General features: G+C 40.4%; 1 protein-coding gene across 4 annotated transcripts in view; it reads right to left on the bottom strand.

Moving 5' to 3' along the window:
• LOC130683540 (protein phosphatase 1D-like) overlaps positions 1 to 7,405 on the bottom strand; it is a 223,398-nt gene extending 215,993 nt beyond the window's left edge. For all 4 annotated transcript variants that reach the window (XM_057501272.1, XM_057501271.1, XM_057501270.1 and 1 more), the window contains exon 1: positions 6,804 to 7,405. In XM_057501272.1, coding sequence (XP_057357255.1) covers positions 6,804 to 7,272 — 469 coding nt within the window. In that variant the 5' untranslated portion in view covers positions 7,273 to 7,405. The remainder of the gene's footprint in view (positions 1 to 6,803) is intronic.
• Positions 7,406 to 19,641: the final 12,236 nt, after the last annotated feature.

Genomic DNA, 19,641 nt, shown 5'->3' with positions numbered 1-19,641 from the left:
AAAATCTCTTCTGGGTCAGCTAATATAGAGACCCAACTCTGGCCTAAGATGACATATGACTCTAAGAAACCACAAATAATGTGATGTGACTGATTGATATGACTATAGGTTGAATTGTGCCCCTCCAAAAAAGGTATGTTGAAATTCTAACATCACGTAACTCAGAAAATGACCTTATTTGGAAATAGGGTCTTTACAGAGGTAACTCGGTTAAAATAAGGTCAGTAGAGTGGGCCCTAATCCAATAGGATTGGGTTCTAATAAAAAGGGGAAATTTGGACAAATAGACAGAAGGAAAATGATGTTAAGACACACTGTGAAAAGATGGCGATGTGACTGAAGTGATGCATTTACAAGCCAGGGATGGCCAGTAAACACCAGAAGCTAAAAGAGACAAGGATGGATACTGCCTTAGAGGTTAAAGAGTACAGAGAGAGCATGGCCCTGCCAACACCTTGATGTTGGACTTGTGGCCACCAGAACTGAGAGGAAATAAATTTCTTGTTTGAAGTCAACCAATGTTTTGGAAATTTGCTAAAGCAGCTGTAGAAAATGAACACATAAGGAATATAGTCAAAATATTGTAACAACTTGGTATGGTGATAGCTGGTACCTAGAATTATCATGTATGTAAATGTTGAATCACTGTGTTGTACACCTGAAACTAATGTAATGCTGTGTGTCAACTACCCTTCAATAAAAAATAATTATCTAAAAAAAAAGAAAATGAACACAATGACATAAAGGAAACAATTCAAACATTTGGGGATATGGACCTTACATTAAATCTACTATAGGAATATGTTTCCCATTTACCCACCGCAAGAAAGGATCAGAAGACTAACTTTAATGCTTAAGGAAGCAATTAGAAAAACAACAAAATCTTTCAAATACATCTTATTGACTCTTCTCTCTAGGCAAGGAATACTAATGAAAGAGGCTGTAACTAAAATGAGTTCCCTGCTCTCTGTGGGGTTGGGAGAACCCTGAGATCAGGTAAGAGCATTTATTACCAAAGCAAAGTTGGTAGGGTTACCTAACTGACAACAGAGCAGAAGAAAAACTGGATCTCCATGATAGTCATCCACAGGACTTATTTGACTCAAAAAATCAAAGACAAGAAACAAACAAAAAAATCTTCCAAGTTTAGTGAAAGGAGATGTTAACCTTCTTCAAAGTGCTATGTCCCCATTTTCACATGTAGCTGTACACCAAGGAAAGAGAAATACCCACAACATTGAGTAATTACTGAATGATGGCTATAAGGTAATAATTCTGGGGCTACAGAACCTAACCACAGTTCATTGGTTCACAGCTAAGGCTCATGGAGATGAAATACTAAACAGGAATTTGAATCCACTCTACCTTGGACCCAATGGAATCCCAAACCTATCCCAAAGCTAGGTTAGTCCCTGAATAACCACAGTACAGAATAACTTCCCTTCACAGCTCTTGACAGGTCAGGAAGCCTATTTTGGTAGAAAAGGACAAGTTCAAGACTTTGGAGAACTCCACCAATGATACTCTCCTCCAAGAAAATGAAAAGCTTCATCACATCTCAAAAGATCACAAACACTCATGTCACCATTACAACACGAAAGCAGCAGTGATCCTACATATTGCATTCTATAGTTTGAGCATTGCAAAAGTCTGAAAGCTCTTCAAAAAATGACAGTGGATTATAATCAAATGGCGATGCTAAATGCAGCTGCTGTTTCTGATTTATTCTCTTTACTGAAACAAATAAAGCACTGCCTTGGCTATCTGGGATGCATCCAGCAGCAGGACACTTATGAAATTTGCTTACATTCCTGGGGACACCCAGTTTTCTGATCTTTCTGAAACCTGATTCTTCAACTTTACTTTTTCTTTGTTGCGGGACTAAATCAAAGAGTTTCTTTTTCTTGAACCAATAGACAGTAAACTGCCAACAAGATATCCCATCACTTCCAAACACCATTATAGTATCTAATTCCTACAAGCAAGGGCATTCTCGTACATAACCACAGTTAACCATCAAAATCAGGAAATTAACACTGATACCATACTACCATCTAACCCATCAATCTCAAATTTCATAAATTATTCTGTAATTATAATACAAGGATAAAATTTAAGATCCCTTATTATATTACATATCACATCTCTTTAGTCTCTCAATCTGGAACAATTCCTCATTGTTTCCTTCGTGCGTTTTAGAAGCACTACCAGGCCAATAATTTCAAGAACACCCCTCAGTTTGGGTTTGTTTCAAGTTCCTCATGCTTGTATTCAAATTATGCATTTTTGGAAGGAATATCACAAAGTGTTAAATATAATCTCATTGCAGACAGTATACAATTTCAATCTGCCCCATAAAAAGTTATGCTACCTTTGATCACTTGATTATGGTGGTGTCTATTAGTATTCTTCATTATAGGCTTTTTCCTTTTGTAAATAATAAGCATTACATAGGGAGATAAACTGAAACAATGTAAATACGCTTATAATGGGTTAAATGGTGTCTCCCCCAATAAGAGTCATGTTCACCCAGAACCTGTAAATGTGACCTTATTCGGGAAAAGGGTCTTTGCAGACGTAATTAGGTTAAAGAGGTTAAGAAGAGTTCAACCTGGATTAGAGTAGGCCCTAAATCCAAAGACAAGTGTCCTTAGAAGAGAAGACACCGGGGAGATCATAGAAAAGACACCGGAGGCTGACTGATGCATTTACAAGTCAAGAAATGCCAAAGATTGCTGGCAGCCACTAGGAAGTAGAAGGAAGCATGAAACAGATTCTCCCTCAGAGTCTCCAAAAAGGAATCAACTCTGCTAACACCTTGATTTCAGACTTCTGGCCTCCAAAACAAGGAGAGAATAAATTTCTGTTACGTTAAGTCACCCAATTTGTGTTAATTTGTTAGAGCATATCTGGGAACATAATATAATTCAGTTCCTCAAATTTTCACCCACTAGTTTCAGCAATCATCGATGTTTTTTGGCTGAATCAATTATTATGGTTATCAAATGTGACTTTGTAGTTCAATCATTCTTTCTACATTTACTAGTGGACTTCACTGTAAAGAAAAGCCTTACATCACCTTTATTCATAATAGCCAAAATCTGCAGACAACCCAAATGTCCATCAACAGATGAGTGGATAAATGAGATACAAACAATAGGATATTACTCAAATCTTAAAAAGGAAGAAAACTCTTATACATGTTACAATATGGATGAAACTTAAAGGCATTTTTCTAAGTGAAAGCATACAAAGGAACAAATCTTGTACCATTCCAATTATATTAGGTACCTAATAGTAGGCAAATTCATAGCAACACTAAGTAAAATCAAGGTTACCAGGAGCTGGGGAAGACAGTAATGGGGAATTATTGTTTAATGGGTACAGAGTTTCTGTTTGGAATGATGAACAAGTTCTGAAAATGGATAGTGGCACAATACTGTGAATTGTACACTTAAAACTCCCTAAGGGTAAATCTTATCTGTATTTTACCAGTTTTTAAAAGTGGGAAAAAAAACCTAATTAGAAAACAGGTAAGAAAGCTAATTTAACATTAAGCCTTAAGAAAAGGCTTAAGAAAGCCACAAGAATTCAACTAAATTAGCAGTTGCTTTCCACAATGAATTGGTCAGCCCTTAGAGAATAATTATAAGATGTGTAAGGCAATATCTTTGTCCACAAAGACTTCTCAAGTTTAGCTGCAAGGCAGACAAAATATAATGGTTATCTCATATTGGTCTGTGTGATCTTTATAGGGATTTCACAAGACCAAAAGTATTTTCGTAATAATTCTAATAATTTGCCCTTTTCACTGTGTTAACATTTGCACTGATGGTTCAAAAGCAATGGTTAGTAGAATTGCTGGAGCGTTAGGAATCAAGGCAGTGGCACGAAAATGAACTAGTAGTCACTGTATTCTCCATAGCCACTCAGAGTCAAAAAAACAGAAAAAGGTAAACTAGTTTCACTTAAGAATGTCCTTGATCATGCAATAAAAATTAATTCACATATTTTTAATATTCTGTATGACAAAAAAGGAAGTATACACAACAGGCTTCTCTTCGCATACTATGGCTGTCCAGAGAAAAAGTACTTGTGGTTGTATCAGTTATGAAATGAACAAACTACATTTTTCATGGACCACCATTTTCACTTTTTTTTTTTTTTAACTGGAGCTTAAAAAGTCCCATTTTGGAAAATATGCATCCACTACAATGAACTAGACAGTTTCCCAATCTAAAGACTCTCTGATGAGATTAGTGATATTAACAAATGTGTTTTGATACTGTATAATAAAGTACATCAATATTTGAAATTTCTGCATCACTCAGTGAACCATTATTTTCCAAATAACTAATACGCCATGTCACAAAATCACACATGGTTAAAAGATTCATTCAAAGTGCAAGAGAGACCAACAGATCTTAATGTAAAAATACAAAAAGTTTATTGATAAGGTTTCAGATTCCAGTTTGACTAACCTTTAAGAAACTTTTGGTGTAGAATACCCACAATTATCTGAAAAGACTAATAAACCATTCCACCGTTTTCCTACCACGTGTATGTGTGAGGCTGCCTTTTCTATACATACTTCAACCAGACAGCATAGCACAACAGACAGAATGCAGAAGCACATAGAGACTATTTATTTCAGTATTTATTTTGGAAAAATGACATTTTTCATTTTAAAATAGATTAACATATAATAAGTTTATATTTTACTGTATTATAATTTTTGTAGTTTCTCATATAGTAAATATATGTGTAGAAATAGAAACAAAAGCTTTTTGGGGTCCTCAATCATTTAAGACTACAAAAGGTTCTGAGGGTAGAAAGTATGAGAACCACTGTTGTCACCCAATGAGCACTACAAAAGTAGAAACACAGGATACTTAATGCTAAAATGAACAAAATTTCCCACAGAAGAAAACATACTGTCTTAGAGCCTGAGGAGTATATTCTTCAGCTCTTTTTTAAGTTGAGAGGGGGAAATTAAAAAACTGGGATGTTTCCACGTGCCCTGGGAAAAAGGTGAATAGCCTAATGTGACACAAATGTGAATAACAGATAAAACTGAATAGGGACTCGTAAGTTAGACTGGGAAGGACTTGGTGTGTAAATTACAAACTGCAGTTTACTTTACAGAAAATGAGGAGCTAACCATGAATTTGGGACTCAAGTACAACTTTTAAAAAGAAACTTTATTATATATATTTTAGAATAAATAACACACATTCACATTTAACAGAATAGTCCCTGCTTTATTAAAAATGTGCAAGTAACAGGGTTTATACTTGATCATTTTAGTTCAAACATATGGCAAATACACGTTGCTCCATCTGAAATACAAAATAAACAGGACTCTAACTAGTTCTTTGTGTCTAATCAGCCTCTATCTTGTTGTCTGGCTGTTCACTCCCAGTCGCCCTGCAGGCAATGAAACTACATATTTCTGGAATATACTGCAGTGCTTTCAGCTCTGCTCCGCCTACACAAAAACAAAACAAATCAATAATAGGGGCCACGGGGATTGGATAAGAAACGCCTCCCACAGGCGGACTGGTTGTTCTCTGAGTCAATCAAATAATTCTTGGCAGAAAGCCAGGCAAATAGAAAACAGGCTTTTAAAGAAGCTGGTCTTCAATTCTTTGACAATATCTTTTTTAAATGTTCTGTATTTAACCAGTCTTTACAGTCTTGACAGTCTTCTCTACGTTCTCTCTCCCTTTGCTGAAAATAAAGCACCATTATACTACCATTAAGAGGATTTCTTTAATGACAGATTACCTTTTCTCTAAGAAAGATTCGTGCCATTCATTTCATAGCGATGACAAGCAACTACAACTCTGTATGGTAGCATGTTGGGTACAGAAACATTGGTTGCTTTAGAAAACATTAAAGCTTAGACGAAACTACATCAAATTTTTAGAAATAAAGGTCTCTATTTCCTTTTACCGTATCAGTTATTCCTTATGTCTTGCAACTTTGACCGGCAGTTACAAATTCTAAATACTTTTAAGTAGGAAATGTTGAGAACTATCTGACAGCAATTAGCTACGGCAACTACCTCCAAAAAAAGTGTAATTTTAAAACGCCCTAAAAACATTTAAAACATACCCCTAACATGGGGCCAATTTAAAGAGGTAACAACGCATTCCGCGCATTTATTTTCCATAAGCATTTCAAGCATAAAGATCCTAATAACATTTTATAATCACCAGAACCCAATTCCTTCCCAAGCATTAAGTCGCTGGACGATTACATTTTACCTTTCTAAATAAGCTAACAGTTTTCTCCAACTACCAGTCTCCTGCGCTCATTCTGGAGCACTGACACCACCGTAGGAGGCAACCGACAGAGACAACTCCTTCAAAAGCAAAAGTATGACAAGTTTCTATGGAAACACTGCAAGTTGTACCATCTCCCGCTCCCTTCGCGTGGCGGATAGTAATAAGTCTTCAATACACCTTTTGGCCAAACTCTGGCGCCAGGTTTCAAACATGTTTCGCTGGTTGCCAGCAAAGCGATGCCGCCAAGGGAGAAGACTGTTTTCCATTGATCCTTTGTGGATAGAAATAAAGCGAAGAGCAGTTGCAGGGAAACAGCGATCCTGAATTCCTAAGGAACTTCTGTATGCCCAGACCTGCACCCCGGAAAGCACTGTGAGCCCGAGAAGTCTTCACTCCCACCCGTGTACACTTTGATAGGGCTCTCGGTGCCGGGGGGCCCACGCGGTGCTGATGCTATAAAAGCCCTCAACTGACTGACAAAGAGGCGGGCGCCAAACAAGCCAGGGAACTTACCCAGTTTCTTCCACATGGCGAGGTGACAAGCGAGAAAGCCTTTACGGATGGCAGCGCAAACCTTCGCCGGCTCGGACGAGGTGAACCCCTTCTGCTTCTTGATGAAACCCCACAAGTGTTTCCGGACAAACTGTGCCGCCTCTCGCCCGCCGTGCCCGTCGCACACGGCGAAAAACGCCACCGAGGAACGGCGGCCGCAGCGGCGGCCGGGAGCTGGCGAGGGCCCGGAGTCCGGGGGCGGGGCGCGAGTTTCTCGGGCTGCCACCGCGGGGCCTTTCCCCAGGACTTCGCTGGCGGCAGCCGGCGGTGACAGTTGCGGAGGCGACGGTTGCGAGAGCGACCGCCGCGACGAGGGCTTTTCTTCAGCCGTCGGCTCGAGCTCCACCACAATTTGTGTCACGTCCTCCATGTACTTCCTCCCGCCCTGGTCAGAGAAGACGCTCACTCCCAGCGAGTACAGCCCCGCCATGGCCGGCTGGCCGGGATGCCGCCGGTCCCACGCAGCCCGCCGAACCCAGCGGCGGGAGACACACTCGGTGCTCGCCGGCCAACTATCGTTTATCTTCGCAGACGCCGAGGCGGGGGAGGGGGCAGAACCGGAGGGGGGGGCGCGCGATATCGGTACTTGTCCGCGAGAGCTGGGCCGGAGCGCCGGGACGAGAGCAGCCGAGCAGCTGTGCCTGCACAGCGCGCCTCCCCGCCCGTCCGTGCCCTCTCCGCCCCCACCGCGCGCTCCTCCCTGCAACGGCCGCACTTTTTCCTCGCGGCGCGGGCGCTGATCTCGTGCACAAGCCGCGCGAAACCCGGTTCGCTTACTCTAGCAGTGAGGGTTTTAGCCCTTGGGTTTTCTACGGACGCTGAGCCCTTTTCAAGCAACTTGGTGTGTCACTTTTTGGCTCAGTCCCAGGGATCGTAATGCCGCCTACTGCACTTGCGCTCCGCTGCGCCTGGCAGGGAAAGCCATTGAAGGCTCGAGCCTCCCACAAGGGAGGACAAACTGGGGGAAAGACCTGCCGGTCCTAACTGAAATGGCGGGAAAAAAACCCTCACTTTGAAAGGTGAATTGGAAAAAGCGTGGCACTCGAGCTAGATTCGGGTGGGACATGTCCGACTGGGAGTTGAGTGAGGGAATCCAGTTAAGAAACCTTGGGAAATTTCCACCATCAGCTGCACTGCACAGTCTCGTTTCACACAACTAGGTGTGTAGGAGACTTAAAAGGATTATATTTCAATTAGTTTTTAAACAGCTCCGCTATTGTCAAGCGTAATACTTTTAGTGACGAGCCCTGGGTACAGCAGTTTGTTTACCCCTTTGGCAGCACCACTTGAAAATAGCTTACAAAAACTGACAGTCGCTCCAGTGCTCTTAACAATTTGGGTATCTTTCTTTTCCCCTCAGGTTACAATCTAAGCGCTAAAACCTTGCACAGATTTCCATAATTAAAGTAAGCATTAGAGTGGGCAGGTTAGTATGTTCTTAGCAGCAAACGTTCTTGTCAATCAGTTTAAAGTTAACTAGTTTTTGGCAGCGTCACCATCAATTCTGACCATAAAAGTCTTCCAAGATTCTCAAGTGGAATAATACTAGTACAGAAATGGGAATGGCAAAAATGTTCACACAAGCAACTGACATGAAAAATACAATTAGAAAAAAATCCTTATACCAGTAAAAATACAAATAAGCAAAAAGCTTAAAATGTAGAAAATATGAATAGATATATTAAATTAGAAATGTAGGCAAGGTATCCTCTACACCAAAATGCACTAGACCAGCTGGTCCCAGGGTAAAAATACTTGGAAAAAAAAATTCCAGAGAGGGGGCGGAAGATGGCGGCGTGAGTAGAGCAGCGGAAATCTCCTCCCAAAACAACATATATCTATGAAAATATAACAAAGACAACCCTTCCTAGAATAAAGACCAGAGGACACAGGACAATATCCAGACCACATCCGCACCTGAGAGAACCCAGCGCCTCGCGAAGGGGGTAAGATACAAGCCCCGGCCCCGCGGGAGCCGAGCGCCCCTCCCCCCAGCTCCCGGCGGGAGAAGAGCAGGCAGAGCGGGAGGGAGACGGAGCCCAGGGCTGCCGAACACCCAGCCCCAGCCATCCGGGCCAGAGTGCAGGGCCCTCGATACTGGGAAAACAGGGCAGCAAGAACAGTGAGCAGGCACTGGAGGCTGGGCGCCAGAGGACATAAGAAAAGCGCACGACCATTTTTTTTTTTTTGCTTTTTTGCTGCTTTGTTTTGGCGAGCGCTTTTTGGAAGTCCCCAATTTTAGGGAAACAGGGCAGAAAGACCGGTGAGCAGAGGCCTGAAGCTGGCACCGGAGAATAAAGAAAAACGAACGACCACCTTTTTTTTTTTAATTAAAAAAAATTTTTTTTTTTTTTTTTTAATTAAAAAAATTTTTTTTCTTGTTTTTTTTTGTGGTCGTTGTTTTGTTTTAGCGGGTGCTTTTTGGAAGTCTTAAAGGGGCAGGGCGGGTCACTTAATCCAGAGGTAGGGAACCCGGGATCTCAGGGCACCCTAACCCCTGGGCTGCAGGGAGCAGGGAGGCCCCTTACGGAGATAAATAGCCTCCCAGCAGCTCCTGCTCCAACGCGACTCCACCATTTTGGAGTAGCTGCCCGAGCCAGGCCACGCCCACAGCAACAGCGGAGATTAACTCCATAGCAGCCGGGCAGGAAGCAGAAACCCTGTCTGCGCGCAGCTGCGCAGCACAAGCCACTAGAGGCCGCTGTTCTCCCAGGAGAGGAGGGCCACAAACCAACAAGAAAGGAAGTCCTCCCAGCCGTCACTCGTCCCAGTTCTGCAGACTATTCCTATCACCATGAAAAGGCAAAGCTACAGGCAGACAAAGATCACAGAGACAACACCAGAGAAGGAGACAGACCTAACCAGTCTTCCTGACAAAGAATTCAAAATAAGAATCATAAACATGCTGACAGAGATGCAGAGAAATACGCAAGAAAAATGGGATGAAGTCCGGAAAGAGATCACAGATGCCAGAAAGGAGATCGCAGAAATGAAACAAACTCTGGAAGGGTTTATAAGCAGAATGGATAGAATGCAAGAGGCCATTGATGGAATTGAAATCAGAGAACAGGAACGCATAGAAGCTGACATAGAGAGAGACAAAAGGATCTCCAGGAATGAAACAATATTAAGAGAACTGTGTGACCAATCTAAAAGGAGCAATATCCGTATTATAGGGGTCCCAGAAGAAGAAGAGAGAGGCAAAGAGATGGAAAGTATCTTAGAAGAAATAATTGCTGAAAACTTCCCCACACTGGGGGAGGAAGTAATCAAACAGACCACGGAAATACACAGAACCCCCAACAGAAAGGATCCAAGAAGGGCAACACCAAGACACATAATAATTAAAATGGCAAAGATCAAGGACAAGGAAAGAGTGTTAAAGGCAGCTAGAGAGAAAAAGGTCACCTATAAAGGGAAACCCATCAGGCTAACGTCAGATTTCTCAACAGAAACCCTACAGGCCAGAAGAGAATGGCATGATATATTTAATACAATGAAACAGAAGGGCCTTGAACCAAGGATACTGTATCCAGCACGACTATCATTCAAATATGACGGTGGGATTAAACAATTCCCAGACAAACAAAAGCTGAGGGAATTTGCTTTCCACAAACCACCTCTACAGAACATCTTACAGGGACTGCTCTAGATGGGAGCACTCCTAGAAAGAGCACAGCACAAAACACCCAACATATGAAGAATCGAGGAGGAGGAACAAGAAGGGAGAGAAGAAAAGAATCTCCAGACAGTGTATATAACAGCTCAATAAGCGAGCTAAGTTAGGCAGTAAGATACTTAAGAAGCTAACCTTGAACCTTTGGTAACCACGAATCTAAAGCCTGCAATGGCAATAAGTACATATCTTTCAATAGTCACCCTAAATGTAAATGGGTTGAATGCACCAATCAAAAGACACAGAGTAACAGAATGGATAAAAAAGCAAGACCCATCTATATGCTGCTTACAAGAAACTCACCTCAAACCCAAAGACATGTACAGACTAAAAGTCAAGGGATGGAAAAACATATTTCAAGCAAACAACAGTGAGAAGAAAGCAGGGGTTGCAGTACTAATATCAGACAAAATAGACTTCAAAACAAAGAAAGTAACAAGAGATAAAGAAGGACACTACATAATGATAAAGGGCTCAGTCAAACAAGAGGATATAACCATTCTAAATATATATGCACCCAACACAGGAGCACCAGCATATGTGAAACAAATACTAACAGAACTAAAGGGGGATATAGACTGCAATGCATTCATTCTAGGAGACTTCAACACACCACTCACCCCAAAGGATAGATCCACTGGGCAGAAAATAAGTAAGGACACGGAAGCACTGAACAACACAGTAGAGCAGATGGACCTAATAGACATCTATAGAACTCTACATCCAAAAGCAGCGGGATATACATTCTTCTCAAGTGCACATGGAACATTCTCCAGAATAGACCACATACTAGGCCACAAAAAGAGCCTCAGAAAATTCCAAAAGATTGAAATCCTACCAACCAACTTTTCAGACCACAAAGGCATAAAACTAGAAATAAACTGTACAAAGAAAGCAAAGAGGCTCACGAACACATGGAGGCTTAACAACACGCTCCTAAATAATCAATGGATCAATGACCAAATCAAAATGGAGATCCAGCAATATATGGAAACAAATGACAACAACAACACTAAGCCCCAACTTCTGTGGGACGCAGCAAAAGCAGTCTTAAGAGGAAAGTATATAGCAATCCAAGCATATTTAAAAAAGGAAGAGCAATCCCAAATGAATGGTCTAATGTCACAATTATCGAAATTGGAAAAAGAAGAACAGATGAGGCCTAAGGTCAGCAGAAGGAGGGACATAATAAAGATCAGAGAAGAAATAAATAAAATTGAGAAGAATAAAACAATAGCAAAAATCAATGAAACCAAAAGCTGGTTCTTTGAGAAAATAAACAAAATAGATAAGCCTCTAGCCAGACTTATTAAGAAGAAAAGAGAGTCAACACAAATCAACAGTATCAGAAACGAGAAAGGAAAAATCACGACGGACCCCACGGAAATGCAAAGAATTATTGGAGAATACTATGAAAACCTATATGCTAACAAGCTGGGAAACCTAGGAGAAATGGACAACTTCCTAGAAAAATATAACCTTCCAAGATTGACCCAGGAAGAAACAGAAAATCTAAACAGACCAATTACCAGCAACGAAATTGAAGAGGTAATCAAAAAACTACCAAAGAACAAAACCCCCGGGCCAGATGGATTTACCTCGGAATTTTATCAGACATACAGGGAAGACATAATACCCATTCTCCTTAAAGTTTTCCAAAAAATAGAGGAGGAAGGGATACTCCCAAACTCATTCTATGAAGCTAACATCACCCTAATACCAAAACCAGGCAAAGACCCCACCAAAAAAGAAAACTACAGACCAATATCCCTGATGAACGTAGATGCAAAAATACTCAACAAAATATTAGCAAACCGAATTCAAAAATACATCAAAAGGATCATACACCATGACCAAGTGGGATTCATTCCAGGGATGCAAGGATGGTACAACATTCGAAAGTCCATCAACATCATCCACCACATCAACAAAAAGAAAGACAAAAACCACATGATCATCTCCATAGATGCTGAAAAAGCATTTGACAAAGTTCAACATCCATTCATGTTAAAAACTCTCAGCAAAATGGGAATAGAGGGCAAGTACCTCAACATAATAAAGGCCATCTATGATAAACCCACAGCCAACATTATATTGAACAGCGAGAAGCTGAAAGCATTTCCTCTGAGATCGGGAACTAGACAGGGATGCCCACTCTCTCCACTGTTATTTAACATAGTACTGGAGGTCCTAGCCACGGCAATCAGACAAAATAAAGAAATACAAGGAATCCAGATTGGTAAAGAAGAAGTTAAACTGTCACTATTTGCAGATGACATGATACTGTACATAAAAAACCCTAAAGATTCCACCCCAAAACTACTAGAACTGATATCGGAATACAGCAAAGTTGCAGGATACAAAATCAACACACAGAAATCTGTGGCTTTCCTATATACTAACAATGAACCAACAGAGAGAGAAATCAGGAAAACAACTCCATTCACAATTGCATCAAAAAAAATAAAATACCTAGGAATAAACCTAACCAAAGAAGTGAAAGACTTATACTCAGAAAACTACAAGTCACTCTTAAGAGAAATTAAAGGGGACACTAACAGATGGAAACTCATCCCATGCTCGTGGCTAGGAAGAATTAATATCGTTAAAATGGCCATCCTGCCCAAAGCAATATACAGATTTGATGCAATCCCTATGAAACTACCAGCAACATTCTTCAATGAACTGGAACAAATAATTCAAAAATTCATATGGAAACACCAAAGACCCCGAATAGCCAAAGCAATCCTGAGAAAGAAGAATAAAGTAGGGGGGATCTCACTCCCCAACTTCAAGCTCTACTATAAAGCCATAGTAATCAAGACAATTTGGTACTGGCACAAGAGCAGAGCCACAGACCAATGGAACAGACTAGAGAATCCAGACATTAACCCAGACATATATGGTCAATTAATATTTGATAAAGGAGCCATGGACATACAATGGCGAAATGACAGTCTCTTCAACAGGTGGTGCTGGCAAAACTGGACAGCTACATGTAGGAGAATGAAACTGGACCATTGTCTAACCCCATATACAAAAGTAAACTCAAAATGGATCAAAGACCTGAATGTAAGCCATGAAACCATTAAACTCTTGGAAGAAAACATAGGCGAAAACCTCTTAGACATAAACATGAGTGACCTCTTCTTGAACATATCTCCCCGGGCAAGGAAAACAACAGCAAAAATGAGTAAGTGGGACTATATTAAGCTGAAAAGCTTCTGTACAGCAAAAGACACCATCAATAGAACAAGAAGGATCCCTACAGTATGGGAGAATATATTTGAAAATGACACATCCGATAAAGGCTTGACGTCCAGAATATATAAGGAGCTCACACGCCTCAACAAACAAAAAACAAATAACCCAATTAAAAAATGGGCAGAGGAACTGAACAGACAGTTCTCCAAAAAAGAAATACAGATGGCCAACAGACACATGAAAAGATGCTCCACATCGCTAATTATCAGAGAAATGCAAATTAAAACTACAATGAGGTATCACCTCACACCAGTAAGGATGGCTGCCATCCAAAAGACAAACAACAACAAATGTTGGCGAGGCTGTGGAGAAAGGGGAACCCTCCTACACTGCTGGTGGGAATGTAAGTTAGTTCAACCATTGTGGAAAGCAGTATGGAGGTACATCAAAATGCTCAAAACAGACTTACCATTTGACCCAGGAATTGCACTCCTAGGAATTTACCCTAAGAATGCAGCAATCAAGTTTGAGAAAGACAGATGCACCCCTATGTTTATTGCAGCACTATTTACAATAGCCAAGAATTGGAAGCAACCTAAATGTCCATCAATAGATGAATGGATAAAGAAGATGTGGTACATATACACAATGGAATACTACTCAGCTATAAGAAAAGGGCAAATCCAATCATTTGCAGCAACATGGATGGAGCTGGAGGGTATTATGCTCAGTGAAACAAGCCAAGCGGAGAAAGAGAAATACCAAATGATTTCACTTATCTGTGGAATATAAGAACAAAGGAAAAACTGAAGGAACAAAACAGCAGCAGAATCACAGAACTCAAGAATGGACTAACAGGTACCAAAGGGAAAGGGACTGGGGAGGATGGGTGGGTAGGGAGGGATAAGGGGGGGAGAAGTAGGGGGGTATTAAGATTAACATGCATGGGGGGGTAGGAGAAAAGGGAGGGCTGTACAACACAGAGAAGGCAAGTAGTGATTCTACAACATTTTGCTATGCTGATGGACAGTGACTGTAAAGGGGTTTATAGGGGAGACCTGGTATAGGGGAGAGCCTAGTAAACATAATATTCGTCATGTAAGTGTAGATTAGTGATAGCAAAAAAAAAAAAAAAAAAAAAAAAGGGCAGTTCCTGTGTGGTAACCTCCAACGAGTTCTACACAAGGGTATAAAGGGTATATAAAAGTGTAGGCAAAGGGTCTGTTTGTGTTTATACAGAGGATCAAAGCCTAATTGGGCTACCCTGAAAATGAACTAAGATACGATATGAAAAAGAACTTCCAACATCTGCACCCTCTGGAAGACTCATGCCAGAAGATGATCATCAAAAAACCCCAACAAAGATCCACGCACTGCTACAGCTGTAGATGCACTCATCCCACCAGTTCCTGGACCTGCCATGGGAATGAGGAAGGAGATATCTAAGCTGGCCTGTGCATACAGTAAAACAACAAAATTGGACTGGATCTATACTGTTGGAACTCAACCAAGAATTTGGAGAAGTGCAAATTGTAGCGCTCCAAAGTCTTACAACTACAAACTATTTATTGTTAAAAGAACATATGGCATGTGAACAGTCCCCAGGAATGGGTTGTTTTAATTTGTCTGATTTCTCTCAGACTGTTCAAGTTCATTTGGACAATATCCACCATATCATAGATAAGTTTTCACAAATGCCTAAGGTGCCTAACTGGTTTTCTTGGTTTCACTGCAGATGGCTGGTAATTACAGATATGCTTTGGTTATGTAACTATACTCCTATTATGTTAACGTGTGTGCGCAATTTAAGTAGTAGCTTAAAACCTATACATGCTGAAGTTACTCTACAAGAAGATATGTCAAAGAAATAATCAATCTTCCCATGTTTTCTTCCGCCTGCTACTTCTATAGCTTTTCTTCTTCCTTCCTAATTACAACCCTTAAATAGAATTCGTGCCTCATATCAAATTTACCGAGTATCATAATTCTTCCAAGTGGTAAAGATACCTCAAGACAAATGCTGGGCATAGAAGCCACAGGGCATAAGTATGCAAAGAAGTAAAAAGCTAACCTTTTCAAACAATAAGGCCTCCCTCTCACTTACCAACTTCACATTTCCCTGTATGGCCCCGGAAGATGACTGGTTAGCCAGAGACGGGTAAGATTCCTCAAGGGAGGAACAACCTAAGACAGGCACAGTCGCAGGGGGGCCATCAGGTGAGAAATTGGGGATCAACAGAGGTGAGGCTTAGAACCTCACCCCCCCGTTCTGAGAGAAATCTTCTGCATACGTGGATGTTTTATTGCCCTGGTCTAGCTTGGATTAACACATAGTCTACAGGCACACACCTGATCATCTACATGTGCTCTCTTACAACACTAAACTATGTTTTCTACCTTTATCTTGTATCTACCTACCACTTCAGCATTTTATTAAAAATAATAATAATAAAGAGAGAAATGTGGTATCCACATATAAATCAAGTATAAAAACCAAATGAGTATTCATATTTGAACTGACTGTTTATAGTTCATAATGCATGAGCAAAACCGAAAGTTTCTGTGATGACTGCCCTTGTACTGTTCACTATGTAACTTATTCATTATGTAAGAATTTGTTCTACATGTAAAAACTTGTTTGTTATGCCTCAGAAGATTGGAGACTGACAAAAATTAGGCTTGGGGTGGAATAATGATTGTGCATTGAGCATTGACTCCCCTATACAGAATTTTATTGTCGTTAACAACCATTTGATCAATAAATATGAGAGATGCCCTCACAAAAACAAAAAAAAAAAAAAAAAAAAAAAAAAAAAAAAGGACAGACTTCCAATGGTAAAATAAATTAGTAACCAGGATGTAAGGTATAACATAAGGAATATAGTCAAGATATTGTAACAGCCTGGTAGGGTGATAGCTGGAACCTAGAATTATGTATATAAATGTTCTACCACTGTGTTGTACACTTGAAACTCATGTAATGTAATAGTGTGTGTCAACTACCCTTCAATAAAAAATAATTATTAAAATTAAAAAAAAAAAAAAAAAAAAATTCCAGCTTATTTTGAAGGGTGATCATAATCTTGTTATAAAAACCTAACAACACTAGAAGGAAATCTATAAACCATATTTTATAACTATAAATGCAAAAATCCTAAATGAATTATTAACACATAATCCAGTTACCTCTCTATACCACAAGACCTGCAAGAGAGAAGAGTTTGTGAAGCTCTATATTATTCATCTTAAACAGTTTACCCATCTCCCCTCCCTACCTAAAGATTACAAAAAGACAATTTCATCATACTTTATAATCTTTTCCACTCAGTCTCAACCAATTGCCTCCAGGTCATCCACCATTATCACCCTGATTAGCATCTCTATGCTACTCTCCACTTCTATTAACCTGATTCTTTATTCCTCTCACCAACCATCCTCATCATTTCACTCCACACTTCAGATTTCAACATCTGTTATCAGCCATTTCCCCTTTATTCTTTAAATGTTCCCATCAACTTCCTGTTCCAACTGAAAACTTGTTTATCAGCTAGCAAAACTTTTCAAGTGTAGATTATTAGATTATTTTTCCTCCCGCAGGTATTCTTATCTCCTCATGTTGCCTCCAAATCATTTCTCTCCCTCCTTCAAAAACCCTAGCTCTTTTAAATTTAATGCCTACTGCCACTACACCAAGATGCTGTCACCTACTGATCCCTAGTAACTTCCCCCTTCATTTGTTCATGGCTCACTGTCTTTCTTTCCTCCACTATTCTTGTCACTTCTCAGCCACATCATTTTTCAAAATGTTATCCATATTTTTCATCCAACTCCTTGACTTCTCAATTCCTCATCCTCCTCTTCACGGTGAGGTGGACTTGCTACAAATGTCCATCCCTCCATCTGTGTTCTAGATAATCTCTCCTCTCTTCCTTGAGAGCTTTGCTCCATTGATTATCCTTTCTCGCTCCTACCTCATTGATTTCTCCTTTTCTACTGGATCATTTCCATCTGTGTGCCACCAGTTCTGGTTCCTATTTTTGAAAGGATATCTCGCCGCGACCCTTCTTAGCCCAGAATGACTCAGGAGACACTGGCCCACACAAGAGATTTTATTATCTGAATGAGAAAATGGCTGCCCCCAGAGACAGGGAGCAGCAGCTTGTGGGTGAGGAAGCGCGTTTTTAAGGAGTAGGGGTACGGTGTGTTCTGCGTTGGTGATTGGATCTTAAGGGGTGGAGGTATTAGCGTGCCAGAATTTGCCTTCAATTTTAACAACAAAAAAACTGCCTTGAACCTTTTAACCACCCCATTTCTCTGCTCTCCACAGGAAAAATTTTGAAGTTGCCCCTATCTAGATTCTACTTCCAATTTCTACTTGACAATTTCTCCTTAGCCCATTCTAGTCAAGCAGCCATTTCCATCATTCTATAAGACTGTTCTTATGGCATAAACAAACCTCTGTTTCCAAAGCTAGTGATGACTTTACCGTTCTTACTACTGTGTGTTCCAACTGAAGCAGCAAGTGGAACCACTGTTACCTTCTTGAAACTTAGTAGCAGGTCAAAGCACTGCTTTCTTCTTGAAATGTTCTTCTCTTGGTTTGAGAGTCCACACTTCCCTGGTTTTCTTCCAAACTGGTTGACTGACCGCTCTTCATTTTCATTTGCTGATATCCTCCCAGCTAGACCTTACTTAGATTGTTGGGAGTGCCCAGGGCTTGTCATGGGCTCTTTTCTCTTCCTATGCATTCTCCTAGGTAACACCATTAGGTCCATAGCTCTAAAAATTATGTGCTGATGACTCCCAAGTTTGTATCTCCAGTCCTGAGATATTTATATATCTAGACCCTGAATCGCAGACCCAATATGCAACTGTACACTGAACAGTTCCAAAGAGATGTCTAATAGGCATTTCATCTTAACATGGCCATAGCAAACTTTTGATTTCTTCTCCATATTTCCTCCCCCATCACTCTTACCTGTATCAGTAAGCTTCACCAGGAACCACACTGTTCAAGCCAAGAAACATAGGAACTCTGTTCCCCTCTTACCTTCTACTCCCCTGACCCACAAAGCCTTCTAATTCATCAGCAAATCATTTTGACTACATCTTCAGAAGCAATACTTAATCCATCAATTCTATTGTCTCTACCTCTGCCATCCCAGTTCAAGCCACTATTACCTCTCACTAGGACCAGTACTTTAATCTCCTCACAAGACTACTTTCTTTCATTCTTGGCCCTCTGTAATCCTTTTTCCACTGCTATTGGGAGCTGTCACAACTGCAAATCAGATCAAATCATTCCCCTACTCGGTACACTCCATGACTTCCCATCACATTTAAAATAATATGCAAACTCCTTACAAAGGTCTACATGATCTATCTGGTCCCTAAATGTTTGTCTAACATTTCATAACAGTTTCCCCCTTCCCCACTACCCTCCATCCTCACTGGCCTTCTTTTGCTCTTTGAACTGGCCAAGCTGTTAGGGACCTTAAGGCTTTTTGCATTAGCTGTGTTCTTCCACCTCTAACAGCTTTACAAGGCTGGATTAATATTGCTATTCAAATCTCACTTAAATATTAAGGGACTCTCCTAACCATCCAGTCTAAAGTAGCCACCCAATATTTATATCATATAATTCTCTTTCAACTCTCTGCAAAGGAGTTCTCACTACCTGATCTTTTTCATTTGTTTGCTTATTTGCTATCTCTCTTGATCAGAAATAGGCTCCGTGAGAACATGTCTTGTTCATCCCATGAGCCTAGGACAAAACGCTGTTATGTGAATTGATTAATTAATTTAGCAAGAAATGTGTAAAATAGTATGAAGAAAACTATGAAACTTTACTAATGGAAACAATAAATCCCTGAATAACTAGAAAACATGCTACCTTCCGAGATGAGAAACTTAATTTGT

Source organism: Manis pentadactyla, chromosome 4, assembly GCF_030020395.1.
Source record: "Manis pentadactyla isolate mManPen7 chromosome 4, mManPen7.hap1, whole genome shotgun sequence".
NCBI lineage: Eukaryota > Metazoa > Chordata > Mammalia > Pholidota > Manidae > Manis > Manis pentadactyla.
This window is presented reverse-complemented; position numbering and strand designations above follow the sequence as displayed.